This window comes from Neovison vison, chromosome 9 (genome assembly GCF_020171115.1).
Source record: "Neovison vison isolate M4711 chromosome 9, ASM_NN_V1, whole genome shotgun sequence".
Lineage (NCBI taxonomy): Eukaryota > Metazoa > Chordata > Mammalia > Carnivora > Mustelidae > Neogale > Neogale vison.
Window position 1 is genome coordinate 35,627,555 of NC_058099.1, and position 17,957 is coordinate 35,645,511.

The following is a 17,957-nucleotide window of genomic DNA, read 5'->3' on the forward strand; positions in this document are numbered from 1 at the left end:
TCTACATGAGATGTACCCAATCTCTTTCCTTCTTCTTTGTGAAGGTATTCTGGTCTCCTAAATCCTCTGCAGCCCACACAGCGCCAGTCCTTCCTCCTATGCCAAATGTTCTTTGTGCATAACTTCGTGATCTATTTAGTGCTCCTACTGGGCAATGGAGTCCTCATCCTGGGGACTGTGTCTAACTACTACGAGCACATGATCATGTACTTCTTCCCTGGGAAACACTCCTTCTTGTAGATCCACTGCACAACCACCTCAGGCCCCTTCATTCTCAACAGCTTCCTAATCTGCAGGAAAACCATCCCCTCCTCTGCCTAGGTGTGCAGATGGTTATCTCCTTTGCCATGAGAGCCACAGAGTGTGCACTTCTGGGCATGATGGCATTTGATCTCTATCTGGCCATCTGTAACATCCTCAGGTACCTACTGGTGATGAACAAGCTGCCTATGTGCCCATGACTGTCAGCTCCTGGACAGCCAGAAGCATGACTGCCATGGTGAAAACATCTTTAGGGACATGATTACCCTCCTGTGAGGACAACTTCATCAACCAATTTACCTGTGACATCCTGGCTGTCCTGAAGTTGGTCTGTACTGACATCTCATCAATGTTATTGATCACTATGGCACTGGCCAATGTGATCTTTCTGGGCATTTCAGCTCACTACACTTTCATCTCCTATATGATTATGATTGCTACCAACCTGAGGATACCCCCAGCTCAGAGAAGGAAAAAGGCCTTTTCTACCTGCTCTGCCTACTTCACACTCATGGTTCTACAGAACTATGCTCTTTGTGTATGGAAGGCCAAAATCCAAGGACCCCACTGGGGGCAGACAAGCAGGATGTTTCAGACAAGCTCACCTCCCTCTTCTATGGGGAGGTGCTCCCTATGTAGATGACCCCATCATCTACAGCCTCAGGAACAAGGATGTGAAGGCCACTGTGAAGAACCTTGTCCTACGCAAACACGTCATCCAGTGATGGTGGAGGGGTCCTGATAGATCTCTATTCCCTAGTTTCTCTCACCTGAGGGGCTCAGAGGATAAGATAAAGGGCCAATTTCGCCAAAGGTACATAGTCATACCCGATTACACAGAATGCTTTGTGTGAATAGGAAGCATTTAATAGGAACTTTCTGTCCCATTCTAGAAGCACTTCTACACAAGTATATATCATTGGTCAAGCCCTTATACTCCTCTATCCTTGGGATGAATACTGAGCTATTTGATGTCAGGGAAAATAACTCTTCAAGTTTTAATTTTAACTTATAAAATCACTAGGCTATAGATCTATAATTCAATTGCTCCCTGGCCTCTTTCTTTGAACATGTTTGGATGGGTACTTGAGTCATGGACCTTTCAACATATCCTACTCCATATTAAACAACAGTAATATTTATCTCTGTGCTCATTGTTTCTTTCTCCTTATTTTCATATTAATTCCTAAAACTGTTTCTTGAATTGTTCTCTTCCTGTGTCTCCAAAATTGACCTCTGTTCTTGTCCTCAGTCATGGTCCCCACCAGAAAACCATTCACACCTCAGGAGCACAGAGGAGAGTGCATAGGTGGTGGCAAAACTGATGTAAGGGTCAAACACCCAGGCCATGCATGCAACCAACTGATGACCATCAATCGCTTTTCTGCCCAAGAATACCCAACCCTACATGGCAGTCAGAGGGAGAGGGAGGTGATGTTCACTAGCAGACACCTAAGAATAAACCCCTGACTTGTGAGAAATTCCAAGCCACTTCCCAATAGTGAGCAATCTAGAAGTCCAGTTAAAAGAATGAGCGGGATGGAAAGCCTCCGAGAGCTGACATGAACTTTTATCCCAATAGGGAGGAAATAAACTAGTCCTCAAAACAAACAGCCTTTCCTGGGAAAGAGTTATTGCAGGAAGATGGTAAGACAGTGAAGAAAAATCTCAGTGGGTTCTGTGTGGAATTTGGGAGGCCATTGGATCACTAAAAACAAAAGCCATTGATCAAAGAGAAGGTAGGAGCAGAAAAGGTGACTAGGAGATAAAAATTTGTCCTGGGGAAAAAATTGACATTGTCGGTCAAATAAAATCCAGGAGAAAGTATTTAAAAGTAGACAAAACAATACTTAAAACTGAACTTTTAAAATAAAAAGAACCTAAGTTTCTCTCCAAGGCTGAGAGAGAAAAAAGAAGAGAGAGAGAGAGCAAGACAGAGAAGTTGGCTAATTAAGAACAGGTAGGAGACATTAAAGGTACACCACAGTAATCCATTAAGTAATTCAGGAGGAGAAAACAGAACAGATGAAAGACAAATAACAAAGGAGGAGAAAAACATTTCACTGAACAGAAATTCTGCATGTTGATTCATAAAATGTTCATCAATCACCAGGCAAGAATTGTACCAAAAGACCTACCTATATACAGTCCATCCAAAGGTAAGTTGTAATTCTCATATATGCCAAAAGAATTCTATGAGTTTTCCACAGCATAAAACTGTACTTCCCAACAAGGACCAAGAATCTGGCTGCTGCTGGCCTGCTTCTCTGCTGCCCTAAATGTAGATGCCAGAGGAACAAGGCTGACAGAGTGCTGAGGGAAAGGCACTGAGAATCCGAATTCTACACACCCTGACCATTGCACCAATATGACACTTGAAAAGACATTGTTGGCACGTGCAAATCCAGACAGCACACACCCCTATTATCCCTTATTCAAAAAGATTTTGTTTATAAAGTTCTCCCAACAAATAGCTACAAATAAATAATGGAGGGACTGGGACCTATACGGTAAGTAAGACACAGTAGAGGATGTCTAAATGTCTGAAGACCAACAAAGTCTTGGAGGGGTGGGTCGTGGGGGGTTGGGTGAGCCTGATGGGGGATATTAAGGAGGGCACGTATTTCATGGAGCATGGGTGTGATGCATAAACATTGGCTCTTGGAACACTGAAAAAATAAAATAAAATTTTAAAAAGTCTAATGAACACCTGATACCAAATGTGCTAAGACAAATATATGAAGAAATTATGAGGAAATGCATCGAGGTAAACAGTGACAACAAAGCAATGGTGTAACTCTAGGTACAATTGTAGATGACTTTATTAAGCTTAGAAACTTAGAAAAAGATGTATAGTTATATCCCATTGAAGGTCTCATCTTAAGAAGGATGTGGTGGGAAAGGGAATCTTATAATATATGAGTATAATGCATTGATACTAAAATAACAAAAATTATTAATGTGCTTGTTGAGGGGCACCTGGGGGTTCAGTCAGTTAGCAGATGCCTTTGGCTCAAGTCATGATCCCATGGCCCTGAGATGGAATCAAGTTTCTGGCTCACCACTCAACAGCTCAACTCAGAGTTTGCTTCTCCCTCCCGCTCTGCCCCAACTCTGCTTGTCGTCTCTCTCTCATGCTCTCTCTCTTAGATAAATGGAATATTGAAAAAAATGTATGCTCGTGGAAATCTTAAGAGAAATACCAGTAGACAAGTATTAGCATGAAGACATTTGAAATAATAGGAGGATTATGAATGAGCAAAGAAAATTGATCAAATGAAAAAGTCATACACTGAACCTGAATAGATTTAAATCAATGCATATTAAATACATGGTACATAATATCCAGTTTTTTAAGGGACTTCAAGGTTTCTAACATTAGCATAGATTAGGAGATCTATTGCAACCATTTTATAAATAGATTCAAGAGGAAAAAGTGATCTCATGAACAGATGTTGATAAGTCACTTGATAAAACTTAACATTGATTTCTGACTTTTTAAAAGGAGCACATTTCAGGGGCACCTGGGTGGTTCAGTGGGTTAAAGCTTCTGCCTTCGACTCGGGTCATGATCCCAGAGTCCTGGGTCGACCCCCACATCGGGCTCTCTGCTCAGCAGAGAGCATGCTTCCTCCTCCTCTCTCTCTCTCTATCTGTCTATTTGTGATCTCTGTCTGTCAAATAAATAAACAAAATCTTAAAAATCAAAAAAAAAAGAAAAGTGGCACACTTCAACAGAGAAAACTCCCCCTGACATGAAATAAAGTATCAGAACATCAGCAAGCAGCATGTCTACGACTTGGATGAGGACACCAGCTTTCAATGTCTACATCACTTTGCAGTTTAGATAATTAGATGAAATGAGGACAACAAGGAACATAAATATTGAAAAGAAGGAAAAACCACAAATGTTGTTTAACTGAAAAAAATTTACTCAAATGCCAAAACTACAAGAAATAACAAGACAGGGGCGCCTGGGTGGCTCAGTGGTTTAAGCCACTGCCTTCTGCTCAGGTCATGATCTCAGGGTCCTGGGATCGAGTCCCGCATCGGGCTCTCTGCTCAGCGGGGAGCCTGCTTCCTCCTCTCTCTCTTTGCCTGCCTCTCTGCCTATTTGTGATCTCTCTCTGTCAAATAAATAAATAAAATCTTTAAAAAAAAAAGAAAGAACAAGACAGTACACGAGAGGGGCTGTATAAAACTCACTGTAGTTAGGAAAGTTTTACAATACCTATGGAAAATATATAAGAAGTATGAGAGGCCTATGTGAGTATCATATATTTATAATGACCATATATTAATAGGAGAAGTCATAAGATATTTTCATTTTGAAGAAGCAAAAGTCCAGAATGCAAGCCTCAGGACATTTAACTATCCTCCAAGTGCCCTCATTCAAAACCCTTCTCCCCCTTGCCAGCAGGTGGGAAGAGCCATTCTCCACCCACTTTCCCATCCTTAGAGCAGCCCCAACTATTAGTTGGGAGGGAAGGTCCAAGCCCTGAGGCAAACATGAACGCTCCCTGATCTAAAGGTCTCAGAAGCAAAGAAAACCAGCCTTCAACTCAGTCCATGCTTTTGGAGGTAACCAAAGAGTCTAGAACAGACCACAGACAAGTGGAGGCTTTCACAGCCCTGCATATGTGCTGATTACTTTCCGCCCTCATTATGACTCATAACCATTTATCTCACCTTAGGATCACCCCTAAAATCTTCAAGAGATTACAGCCTCCAATGAACGTCTTTACTGACATGACCAAATCAAACATCCCACGTGGTCACAGACAACCGATGATGAAAGTAATTACCCAAATAGGTGAAATCAGAGCATTTCAAACAAGACCAAGCCATGATCAAAACAAAACAAAACAAAAACAAAAACTTCCAGCATTGAACTGGAGGTCCCAGACAGGGCAGTAGGGCAAGAAAAGAGACAAGCCTATCAAATTTGAAGGAAGACGAAAGTTGTCATTATTCACTGGTGTTATTATTGCCTACTATATACAAAATCTAAATACCTTTGAGATATATTGGAAAGAATGTTCCTCAACACTAAATAAATGTACAAAAAAATATATTGCATTTCCACATTCCAGTAACAGTTTATGAAATATTTTACAACATGTGAAGAAATATAAATGTACATGTTTATATATTTAAATAATATAAGCATGCATGTTTAGATATTTAAATATAAATTTTAGTATAGAATTATATATAATATAAACTTTAGTATATGTTTAATATATATTAAATTATGATATATATTGTATTATTATATAATTTTATATAAAATTAATAAGTATTAATTTAATATATTAATATATATTTTTAAATTATACTAAAATAGAGTAATGTTTCCTATTCATGGGCCAGGAAATTCACTATGGAGATATTAGTTCTCCTCAAATTTATCTATAGATTCAATGTAATGCCAATTTTAAAACCCCAAAATAACTATTCTACAATTTAAGAAGTTGGCTCCATAATGTATAGAGAAGAACAAAGGACTAAAAACAGCCCAGAGACATTTGAAGATGTACTGGGTGGGGATAAAGGGACATACCCTACGAGATATCAAAGTATACTATAAAGCAATATTGATTGGGGCAGCATAACATCAACACGGCAACAGACAAATAAACCAATGGAAAAGAACAGAGATACCATACATCGCACTAAGAACAGAAAGGACAAGAACCATATGATCCTCTCAACTGATGCACAAAAAACATTTGACAAAATACAGCATCCTTTCTTGATTAAAACTCTCTGCAGTGTAGGAATAGAGGGAACATCATTATCATAAAAGCCATATATGAAAAGCCCACAGGGAATATCATTTTCAATGGGAAAAAACTGAACGCTTTCCCCCTAAGGAACAGGACAGGGATGACCAATCTCACCACTGCTGTTCAACACAGTGCTGGAATACCCAGCCTCAGCAATCAGACAACAAAAAGGAATAAAACGCTTTTAGTCAAAGACGTCAAACTCTCACTATTCACAGATGACGAGACACTTGATGTGGAAAACCCGAAAGCCTCTACCCACAAACTACTAGGTCTCATATAGGAATTAAGCAAAGTGGAGGGTATAAAAATCAGTGCACAGAAATCAGTTGCTTTTCTATACAGCAACGATGAGACAGAGGAAAGAGAAATCAAAGAATCAATCCCATTTACAATTGCCCCCCAAACCTTAAGAAACCTAGGAATAAACCTAACCAAAGAGGAAAAGGACCTGTACTCTGAAAACTATAGAACACTCATGAAAGAAATTGAGGAAGACACAAAGAAATGGAAAAACATTCCATGCTCACAAATGGGAAGAACAAATATTGTTAAAATGTCCACGCTACCCAGGCCAATTTACACATACAGTGCAATCCCCATCAAAATACCATCACCATTTTCCACAGAGCTGGAACAAATAATCCTACAATTTGTATGGAAAGACCCCGAAGAGCCAGAGGAATGTTGAAAAAGGAAACCAAAGCTGGTAGCCTCATAATTCTGGACTTCAAGCTCTATTACAAAGCTATAATCCTAAAGACAGTATGCTACTGGCACAGAAACAGACACATAGATCAGTGGAACAGAATAGAGAACCCAGAAATGGACCCTCAATTCTACTGTCAACTAATCTTTGACAAAGCAGGAAGGAACGTCCAGCGGAAATAAAGACAGTCTGTTCCACAAATGGTGTTGGGGAAACTGGACAGCCACACGGAGAAGAATGAAACTGGACCATTTTCTTACACCATATACAAAATATACTCAAAACGAATGAAAGATCCGAATGTAAGACAAGAATGCACCAAAATCCTAGAAGAGAACACGTAGGCAGCAACCTCTTCAATCTCAGACGCAGCGACTTCTTGCTAGACATGTCTCCTAAGGCAAGGGAAACTAAAGCAAAAGTGATGTACTGAGACTTCATCAAGATTAAAAGCTTTTGCACATCAAAGGAAACAGTCGACAAACCAACAGACAACCTACAGAATGGGAGAAGGTATTTGCAAATGTCTTTTCAGATAAAGGACTACATCAAGGACTAGTATCCAAGATCTATAAAGAACTTATCAAACTCAACACCCAAAGAACAAATAATCCAGTCAAGAAATGGGTAGAAGACATGAACAGACATTTCTGCTAAGAAGAAAACCAGATGGCCAACAGACACCGGAAAAACTGCTCAGCATCACCCAGCATCAGGGAAATACAGATCAAAAGGACAGTGACATGCTACCTCAACCAGTCAGAATGGCTAAAATTAACAAGTCAGGAAACAACAGATATTCGTGAGTATGTGGAGAAAGGGGAACCCCCCTACCCTGTTGGTGGGAATGCAAGCTGGTGCAGCCACTCTGGAAAACAGCATGGAACTTCCTCAAAAAGATAAAAATAGAGCTACCCTACGACCCCACAAATCATACAACTGGCCGTTTACCCTAAAGATACAAATGTAGTGATCCAAAGGGGTACCTGCACCCCAATTTATAGCAGCAATGTCCATGATAGCCAAACTATGGAAAGTACCCAGACATCCATCAATAGATGAGTGGAAAAGAAGATATATATATGTATACACACACACACACACACACATACATATACACAACACATACACACACATACATGTATGTATGTATATGTATATGGATATGTATACACCACATACAATGAAATATTTCTCAACTATCAAAAAAGGAAATCTTACCATTTGCAATAAAATGGCTGGAACTAGAGGGTATTATCCTAAGTGAAATCAGTCAATCAGAGAAAGACAACTATCCTATGACTTCACTACATGTGGATTTTAAGAAACAAAACACAGGCTCATAGAAGAAAGGAGGGAAAAATAAAATAAAACAAAAACAGAGAGGGAGACAAACCATAAGAGACTCTTGCCTACAGGAAACAAACTGAGGGTTATAAAAGGGGAGGTGGGTGGAGGGATGGGGTAACTGGGTGATGGGCATTAAGGAGGGCACCTTATAATGTAATGAGAGCTCGGTATTATACGCAACTGGTGAATCCCTGAACTCTACCTCTGAAACTAATAATACAGTATCTGTTATTAGTTGAATTAAATAAAATATAATTTTTAAAAAGAAGAGAAATTCCAGAAATGGACACATGCATGTTTGGAGATTTGATATATAACACACGTGATGTATTACACATCACTGGAGAAAGGGTTGGACACAAACGCAAACAGAACAGTTGGAAATACCTGTGCCAAGGAGAAATATATAAAACATTTATAGCAGCATTCAACTAGGAGGCAACCCAATGATCCGTCAACATAGAATGTATAAATAAACTGTGCTACATTCATAAAATGGAATTTAGCAATACAAATTAATGAATTCAGCCATACTCATAAATGTTAATGGGTCTAGCAAACATAATATTGACTAAGGAATCATACAAAAAAAAAAAAAAACCTATAAGGGTTCAACTGACATTGAGGATTTGGGTTTTTTTTTTAAGATTTTGTTTATTTATTTGTTAGAGAGAACGGGATCACAAGCAGGGGGAGCTGCAGGCACAGGGAGAAGCAGGCTCCCTGCTGAGCCAGGAGACCCATGTGGGACTCCATCCCAGGACCCTGGGTTCATGACCTGAACCAAAAGCAGAGGCTTAACCAACTAAGCCACGCAGGCATCCCTATATTGAGTTTAGAGAGAGGAAAGCCTAGACTACACTGTTTAAGGATGTATACATTGGTAATAAAACTCAAAAAAAGCAAGGAAATGATTAAACTCATCAGCAATGTGTTTCTCTCTGGCAGGAGAGGATAGATTGGGCAGGAATATCCAGGGAGCTTCCAAGGTACTTGCAATGTTCTACTCCTTAAATTAAGAGATTGTTACTTTATTAGTTTTTAAATTAAATCTATGAGTTTGATGTACTTTCATATGCATTTACATATCTGTGCTACTTTTCACATGTTAAATTCCTAAAGTATTAAATATGTGATACCACTTCTCATCTTTCAGATTGGCAAAGACCAAAAAGAGTTCTTGAGACTAAACTACTATGTTAGCAGAGTGTGGAAAACAGACATGTTCAGACATGCTAATGACAGGAATGTGTAAATTTGTCAATACCTAACAAAATTACAAATGCACAGAAACAGGTGTATTTTTACAAAGTGCTAAATTATTAATTCATAAGGAAATTTGTTGTAGCATTAATTATAACAGCATAAGATTGCAGAAGTTTGGAAGATCTAAATGTCCATCACTATTAGACTGATTAATTAAATGATGGCACAAACTTAAATGGAATATATTCTGCCATTTAAAAGAACAAGACAGTATATTATCTGGCTCAGTTGGTTGAGCATATACCTTGGGCTCAATTCATGAGCTCAGGGTCCTGGAAGAAGCCTTCCATGGGGCTCCCTGTTCAGGCGGAGATCTGCTTCTCCCTCTTCCTCTGCCTACTCAGGTCTCTCTCTTTCTCTCTGTCTCTCTCAAGTAAATAAATTAATTAAAACTTTTTAAAAATAGGCAGTATTACACATCTTTTTCCCAGATACATAAACCCAAGATATATTGTTCAGTGAGAAAATCAAGATATTAAGAAAGAGCACTGTTGTGTAAAATTTGTCACTGTCTTAATATCTTGCTTTTCTCACTCAACAATATCCATAGAATATCTCTGGGAAAAAAAAAACGTAAGGACATTGCTAACATTGGTTGCCTTGAAGGAGCATAATTATGTGACAAGAAAGGAAATTAATTTTTATTATATATTTGTTTACACCTTTTAAATTTTGATTTGGGTACAAGGAACACCTCCTAATGGAATGATAATCACGAAGATGAATTGAGGAGGAGGAGGAAATCAATGGTGATAAACAGAATCAGATGTATTGAGACTGAAATCCAGCTCTGTCATTCACAAAAGATGTGGCCTTTGGTAAATTGTTTAACCTTTTAAATTCTGTTCCCTGGAATAAGAAGCTAGGGACATAATGGCACTTTTCAAGCTATACTACAAAACTATAGTAATCAAAATACTTGGATGCTGATACAAAAATAGACACATTGATCAGAGGAACAGGATAACCACCAGAAATAAACCCATGCTTATCATATCAATTAGTCTATAACAAAGGAGACAAGAATACACAATGGACAGTCTCTTCAGTAAATCGTGTTGAATAAAACGATTAAAAAAGAATAAAAACAATATGCAAAAGAAGATAAAACGTTCTATTGTCTTACACAGATGTGAAATAAAAGTGGAGTAAAGACCAACAGGTAGGACTTGGCCATAAAGCTCCTAAGAGAAGACATAGGCAACAGCCTCTTACACATCAGCCTCAACAACATTTTTCAGGATAGGTCTCCTCAGACAAGGAAAACAAAGGCAAAAATAAACTCTTGGACTTCATCAAACTAAAAAGCTTTTGCACAGTGAAAGAAACCATCACCTAAACGAAAAGGCAACCTACTGAATGAGAGAAGATAATTGTGAACAATATATTTGGATATATCCAAAATATAAATAAAACATACAACTCAACACCAAGAAAACAAATAATCTGATAAAAAATGGACAGAGGATCAGAATAGACATTTCTCTAAAGATGATCTGCAGAGGGCTAAAAGAAACACCACTATCATAGGGAAATGCAAATTAAACCCAAAATGAGATACCGCCTCACACAAGTCAGAATGCCGAGATCAATATGGCAAGAAATAACATGTGCTGGTGAGGAAGTGGAGGAAATGTTAAAATGAAGATTTGTGAAGTATCTGTCACAGTGCCTGACACATGGGAGCACCTCACTCAGTGTAGCCAGTTCTGCTACAGCTGTTGTGAGACATGTGTCCTGCCTCCCCATTCTAGATGTCTAGGACTCAGCAGGGGGACAGCATACTCTGACTCTGAGTGGAGCACTGGCTTCTCTGGGAGCCCAGGGAAAGCTCAGGAGGAAACCAGCATCTGCTATACACTCTTCTCCATCGCCAGGTGACCGTGTCCCAGTCGTTATCTCTAATTGGGACAGGGAGATGGTCCCTGGAGGGCCCAGGTATGTATGTATAGGGCCTGTACCCTGTGCACATTTGACATTCCAAACTTTAAATTGCTTCTGGGACTAACAGGGTCCCTGTAGGAGTTCACAGCTGCTTCTTGAGGACTCCTTTCACTGCTGGGGAAGATGTACCTGTGGGATTTCTAGGCCAGGATTTCAGACCAGGATGACAGGTCCTCTCCATGAAGAGTCTATAGCTGAGACACGCAGTTAGCCTGCACATCTAGGAGGAAGGATGTGAGAGGAACCCCACCAGAGGCTAGAGTTTCCACAGGGCTGTATGAGAAAAAAGAAGAGAAGACACAGGGTCTCAGGGGTGAAAGAACTCCAGCAAGAGAGTGTCTGGGGTCCTTCTCTGGGATCCAGGGTCTGGCCCAGGGCACAGTGAAGAGCTGAGAATTGGCTCTGAGATCAGAAGACTCGGAGAAGTGGCTGCAAACAGGATGCAGGTGGGTAGTGCTGGGCTGTGATAGGGACAAGCTTGGTGGCCATGACTTTTGCAGAGCATTTTCCAAAGATGGACTTTCCTCCTCCCCCTGCCTCTGCTCCAAACACCTTCCAGCTGCAGCCAGCTGTGAGCAGCTGATGCTGGAGCAGGGAGGAGCAGCTGAGGCTAAGCCCAGGCAGTCCCTCCTGCTCTACAGAGCTCACCACTGACCCAGCCCTGCCCTGACACTGCTGTTCCATCCTCCCTGGGAGGAGCCCAGAGTCCTGGCAAGAAGGCAGCCAGATTTCTACCCCATCCTGCTGAGATTTCCCAGAAGACTGAGCCTTTCATGGGGTTACAGGGTGAGCACACAGGCAAACTGGGACCAATCCTGTCTGTGATTCCCAGTCTGTGACTAGTTCTGTTCTCACTTTCTTTCTACCCCTTATTCATGGGGATGCCTCCCAAGACCCCCAGTGGATGCCTGAAACCACAGATAGTACTTCCTATATACACACACCTGTGATACCATTTAATTTACAAATCTGACACAGTGAGAGGTTAACAATAACCAATAATATCATACAACAATTATAACAACATCACATTATAAAGTTATATGACTGTGGTCTCTCTCTCACAGTGTCTTATTATACAGGACTCCCTTTCTTCCTGTGACAGTGCAAGATGAAAAATGGCCACATGATGAGCCACAGTGAGGTAAGTGACCTAGACATTGAGATGCAACAGAAGGCTACCCTTGACCTCATGACCACAGGTCAGAAACGCCATCTTCTGCTCCAAACCACAGCTGGGGTGCTGGGGGGGAGGGCAGAACTGAAATTTTGGAAGCACAATATTGGTAAGGGGGATTACCTTACTGAGAATTTTTTTGCCTGAACACAAAGTAATTTCTGCCTGTAATTTATTACATAATCTGATAGTATTGAAGAGTTACAAAGCAGAATCCCTTTCCCAACTGATTTTCAATCACTTTTATCCACATATATTGTTTACCTAACTGAGATCAAAACGGTATGTACGATTTTGCATTCTCACTTTTATCTTTAAAGTGTAACGATGTGCTAGTGTAAAAATTATAAATGTAAATTAAATGTCTAATATTCCATTAGATGAAATGGCACACAGTTATGAAGGCGTCCACTGAGAGATACTGGCCTTCCACTTCATTGAGCTTTCACAATTTTCTTCCAGAGGTTGAAATATTGAGTTATGTGCATTTCCCAGCTTTTTGTTTTTCTACACAAGCTGCTCTCCACAGAGGCGGCATGACAATGCATGGGGCTCCGGAGTGCATTCCTTTTCTCAGCTGCCTGCTGCCTCCAGAGATAAGTAGGGATCAGGCCACAAGCAAGCCCTATCCTGGTGTCACAGCTGTAGGATGCAGCCACGAAGGTAAGAGCTTCCCCTTCCTTTCCTGCTCTCACAGGCTGACTCCAGTCCACCTGGGGCTGTAGGGGTCAGAGCTCTCTGTTCTCTTCCATCCTAAGTCTCCTCCAAAGCCTGACACGGCACTATTTCCTGCTGGCCATATCTTGATGGGAAAACAAGCATTCAGATCACCTCTTCACACACACACACACACACACACACACACACACACACACACACACTCACCCCAAGGAAGGGTCTGTAACCTTCACCCAAGACTGCTCCCTGCCTGGTGAGGACAGCGCTGGGCACTCCATGACAGAGTTGGGATGCCCTGGAAGGAAAACTGTTCAGCCTTTTTGTGATGCACATGGGGAAACCGAGGCCTGGGGACTTGCTCAAGCTACATAGAATATCCATATCCATGGATATGGACCAGCAGGGCTGGTCCCACAGCTCTGGGCTCAGTGCAGGGTGGGAGTCACTCTGCCTGACAGAGTATCTCACATAAACTCCAGCCATGACTGAAGCAAGAGCAGGCTGGTCTATGAGACAGAGCACCCAGAGCTGGTACTGCAGAGACAGACTCTACAACATCTGTGCAAGACAGTGCGGCAGCTATTTGGTGGGAAGAACCCAGATTGGGGCCTGTGATCCAAGCCCAGCAATGGCGTTCAATCTTAAGAACCAAATCTTTGGCTCCTCTGAGCTTTGCTTAAGTTTACCTATGACATCTGAATGACAGTGTCTTCTCCAGGCTTGCTTCAAGGAATATGGCACAGAATAGATGTTCATCAATATTAACTACTCGTCGTCTACCCTCTGTCCATGCCTACACACCCATACACACACACTCATGACACACACACATACACATGTGTACACACCACTGCAATTGAGAAAGAGCTACAGAAATATTACAAATGAGAATTCTGAATACACAGTCTGGCAATTGTTGCTCTACCCAAAGGCATGCAAGTCTTCCCATAAGCTAGCTGCTTGCAGGGAACCCAAGAATGGAGGCAGAGAGCCAGAATATTACACAAGAATACAGTATAAACAAAAAAGGACAAAGAAAAACCGTTCCTTAGACACCCTTGGCTAAGAGCTCACCAAACTCTAATGAGCAGGGATTAGATGTTAATGCCATACATCCTGCTGTCTGGTAACTTACAGTCTGCCCGGTTATTAAGAACTGAGTTAACTGGTCAGTAAGCTGCATGGCTGTCATCCCATAGTGTGGGTTCACTCACTCCAGTTACTCCTTCTGTGGCCTTCATGAATTCTTCCCCGTGAGGGAACCTCCCCCACATACTGCCTTTAATATGTATTAGAATAGGCAGATCCCAGGGTGCCTGGGTGGCTCAGTGGGTTAAAGCCTCTGCCTTTGGCTCAGGTCATGATCCCAGGGTTCTGGGATTGAGCCCCAAATCAGGCTCTGCTCAGCAGGGAGCCTGCTTCCTCATCTCTCTCTGCCTGCCTCTCTGCCTACTTGTGCTCTCTGTCTATCAAGTAAATAAATAAAACCTTTAAAAAAAGAATAGACAGATCCTAATTCTGACAATAGGCAAGTCTGTTGCTGAAGGTGGGCCAACTAAGGAAGGATCCGTCTTATGACTGAACATTGACCTAGGCTTTATTCTGTCTGGATGGGGAGTAATTTTTTTTTTAGATTTTGTTTATTTCTTTGACAGAGATCACAAGTAGGCAAAGAGGCAGGCAGAGAAAGAGGGGGAAGCAGGCTCCCTGTTGAGCAGAGATCCATCCAAGAACCCTGAATATGACCTGAGCTAAAGGCAGAGACTGTAAGGCACTGAGCCACCCAGGTGCCCCGGATTAACACTTTTTTAACAAGTTCCTTCCAAATGTAATCAACGTTTAACAAGGCTTGAAATTTTTGTAGTTGTAAGAATAGAATCAGTTTGGGGATTCCCCTAAGAATCTAGGAAAGCCCAGATTAAATGAAATTTCTATGCATTTACATCAAAAAGAAGTAACTTACAGCATTTTCCCATGCTCATCATAAAGCAGAGGAAAAGGCCTCCTTGACTGGGGATTACCTCTGCTGGGCTCAGGTCCCCTCTCTCTATCACCACCTTGCTCAGAAGACTTGGACAGGTCACTTCCCCTCTCTGGGCCTCAGTGCAGTATTTGTAAGCCCTCTTCCAGTCCTGACCGTCCCCCATCTAAGATGTAATCACACTCCTACCGATTGTCTCTTTCAGTCATTATCTCTTATGCACCTATGTTGTCCTGTTCTGTAGCACAGAGTGATGGTGTACCAGATGCCTGAGACTTTTCTCAAGAAAGCCTTTGCTGTGTTTGTCCTTGGCTGATGATAGAAGGGATTGCACATGGAAAAAGCCAACTGGTCCTCTCCTGTGGCGGGGTTCATTCTCCTGGGTCTCTCAGCCTACCCAAAGCTGGAGAAAATGTTCTTTGTGCTCATCCTCCTGATGTATCTGGTGATCTTACTGGGCAATGGGGTCCTCATCCTGGTGACCATCCTTGACTCCCGCCTGCACACACCCATGTACTTCTTCCTGGGGAACCTCTCCTTCCTGGACATCTGCTACACGACATCCTCAGTCCCTCTACTCCTGGATGGCTTCCTCAGTCCCAGGAAAACCATCTCCTTCTCAGCCTGTGCCGTGCAGATGTTTCTTTCCTTTGCTATGGCAGGGACAGAGTGTGTGCTTCTGGGCATGATGGCATTTGATCGCTATGTGGCCATCTGTAACCCCCTGAGGTACCCTGTGGTCATGAGCAAGGCTGCCTATGTCCCCATGGCGGCCAGCTCCTGGGCTATTGGTGGTACGGCTTCTGTGGTACACACATCTTTGACAATTCAGCTGCCTTTCTGTGGGGACAATGTCATCAACCACTTCACCTGTGAAATCCTGGCTGTCCTGAAGTTGGCCTGTGCTGACATCTCCATCAATGTGATCAGCATGGGGGTGACCAACGTGATCTTCCTGGGGGCCCCAGTTCTCTTCATCTCCATCTCTTATGTGTTCATCATTGTTACCATCCTGAGGATCCCCTCAGCTGAGGGGAGGAGAAAGGCCTTCTCCACCTGCTCTGCCCACTTCACTGTGGTGGTCATCTTCTATGGGACCTTATTTTTCATGTACGGGAAGCCCAAGTCTAAGGACCCCCTGGGGGCAGACAAACAAGACCTTTCAGACAAGCTCATCCCCCTCTTCTATGGGGTGGTAACCCCCATGCTCAACCCCATCATCTACAGCCTCAGGAACAAGGATGTGAAGGCTGCTGTGAGGAACCTGGTGGGTCAGAAATGTTTCGCCCAGTGATGGAGGGCTCCTCTGTGTTCTCACCCTATGGGATAAAGGACTTCTCATCATTATAGCTGCCATCCGATAGACAAGTCACGCGATCCGGAATCCTCTCTTGCCCTTCTGTCCATTTTCAGAGAATGATTAACTTTTCAGAGTATATCTTGTGAGTTCTAGCCATACAGCTGAGAGTTTTGACAGATGCCACACAGCAGATCTCTAATTGAATACACAAAGACATTCTGAACACATAATAAAACGAAGGAGAGAGGAATCATCAAAGCGAGTTTGGTGAATGGCCTGTGCTGTGTCTAGCTACACACCCAGTGCACAGAGGAGAGAGGGTGCTCCCAGCACTGTTGCCATCCCTCTTGGATTCCCCAGGAGAGTCAAAGGAACAAGGAAGAAGTGGGAATTTTCATTTTGGACTGTTTTTGGAAGACAGTTTGGCTGAAGTATAAGAAGAGACAAAGACAAGTTCTCCACATAGAGAGCTTTTGGGTGGGAACAAGGTATTCTGAACAGCCCATTTCTTCTTAGCTGTGAGAAAATTGAGGCTATTTTTTCTCAATGCACTTCACATTATGAAACACTACTCGTAAGTTAATGGCAAGAAGGAGTATAGAGTTGAATTTGATGCTCATCACTTACAGCAATTACCACAAAAAAAGCTAGTATTTGGTTGGATCATAACACATTCTGGAAAAAAGAAAGATGATAGAGATAGAGATAGACAGACAGAGGCTGAATATATTTGAAGAATTTGGGCTAACATATGACACATTTCTTTCTTCCAGGACTTCTCAAAGTCTTTAATAGGCTACAGTACACTGTGAATGTCTAAGAAATGTAAACTCGGTAGCATTTCTTGAGCCTCCATAGCTCAGTAGGATAAAAACTGGGAAGCTTTTTCTTACCTATGACCTTTGGTGGGTTACCTAACATTTTTCAGTCTATTTCTCCATATTTTAACATCTAACCACTTGATTTTACACAAATTAGATAAGATATTAGCTTTGTAAATGGCAAGCACAGTGGAACTATTAGAAACCAGTTTTGGTCGTATCGTGAATGTTGCCCAATGCTGTGTGCCATGTGGAACAGAGTAAGACACCGTGTCTATATAAAGCAATAGACACACAAGGTAAATAAGAGATTCAGAGGTGTTAGCAGGTGAATAGAAGCATTTTTATGTCAAGTTCTATGAAATTCTTCGAATATGGCACACATATTTAAAAAGAGAATTTAGAAAGTGAGTCTAATTTTGAGACTAGATCTTGGTAGTGGAAGGTTTTGCTTCAATGATAGTTATGTTTTCTTATATTTATTTAAAAATGAGTTGTGGGGATGCCTGGGTGGCGTAGTTGGTTGGACGACTGCCTTCGGCTCAGGGCGTGATCCTGGAGTCCCGGGATCGAGTCCCACATCAGGCTCCCAGCTCCATGGGGAGTCTGCTTCGCTCTCTGACCTTCTCCTCGCTCATTCTCTCTCACTGTTTCTCTCTCTCAAATAAATAAAATAAAATC

At 41.8% G+C, this 17,957-nt stretch overlaps 1 protein-coding gene and 1 pseudogene across 1 annotated transcript; both read left to right on the top strand.

The window, feature by feature from the left end:
- The first annotated feature begins 105 nt into the window (after nt 1–105).
- On the top strand, nt 106–986 carry LOC122916718 (annotated as a pseudogene).
- A 7,439-nt stretch (nt 987–8,425) lies between these two features.
- On the top strand, nt 8,426–16,449 carry LOC122916905 (olfactory receptor 2S2). The gene is made up of 3 exons (XM_044264290.1): nt 8,426–8,460; nt 12,469–12,477; nt 15,486–16,449. The coding sequence occupies exons 1-3, from the start codon at nt 8,435–8,437 to the stop codon at nt 16,447–16,449; spliced, it is 999 nt and encodes a 332-aa protein (XP_044120225.1). The 5' UTR covers nt 8,426–8,434.
- Nucleotides 16,450–17,957: the final 1,508 nt, after the last annotated feature.

Bases quoted from the DNA above. Each gene is read 5' to 3' on its own strand.
- LOC122916905 (XM_044264290.1), top strand. From the start codon at position 8,435: ATGTATTACACATCACTGGAGAAAGG.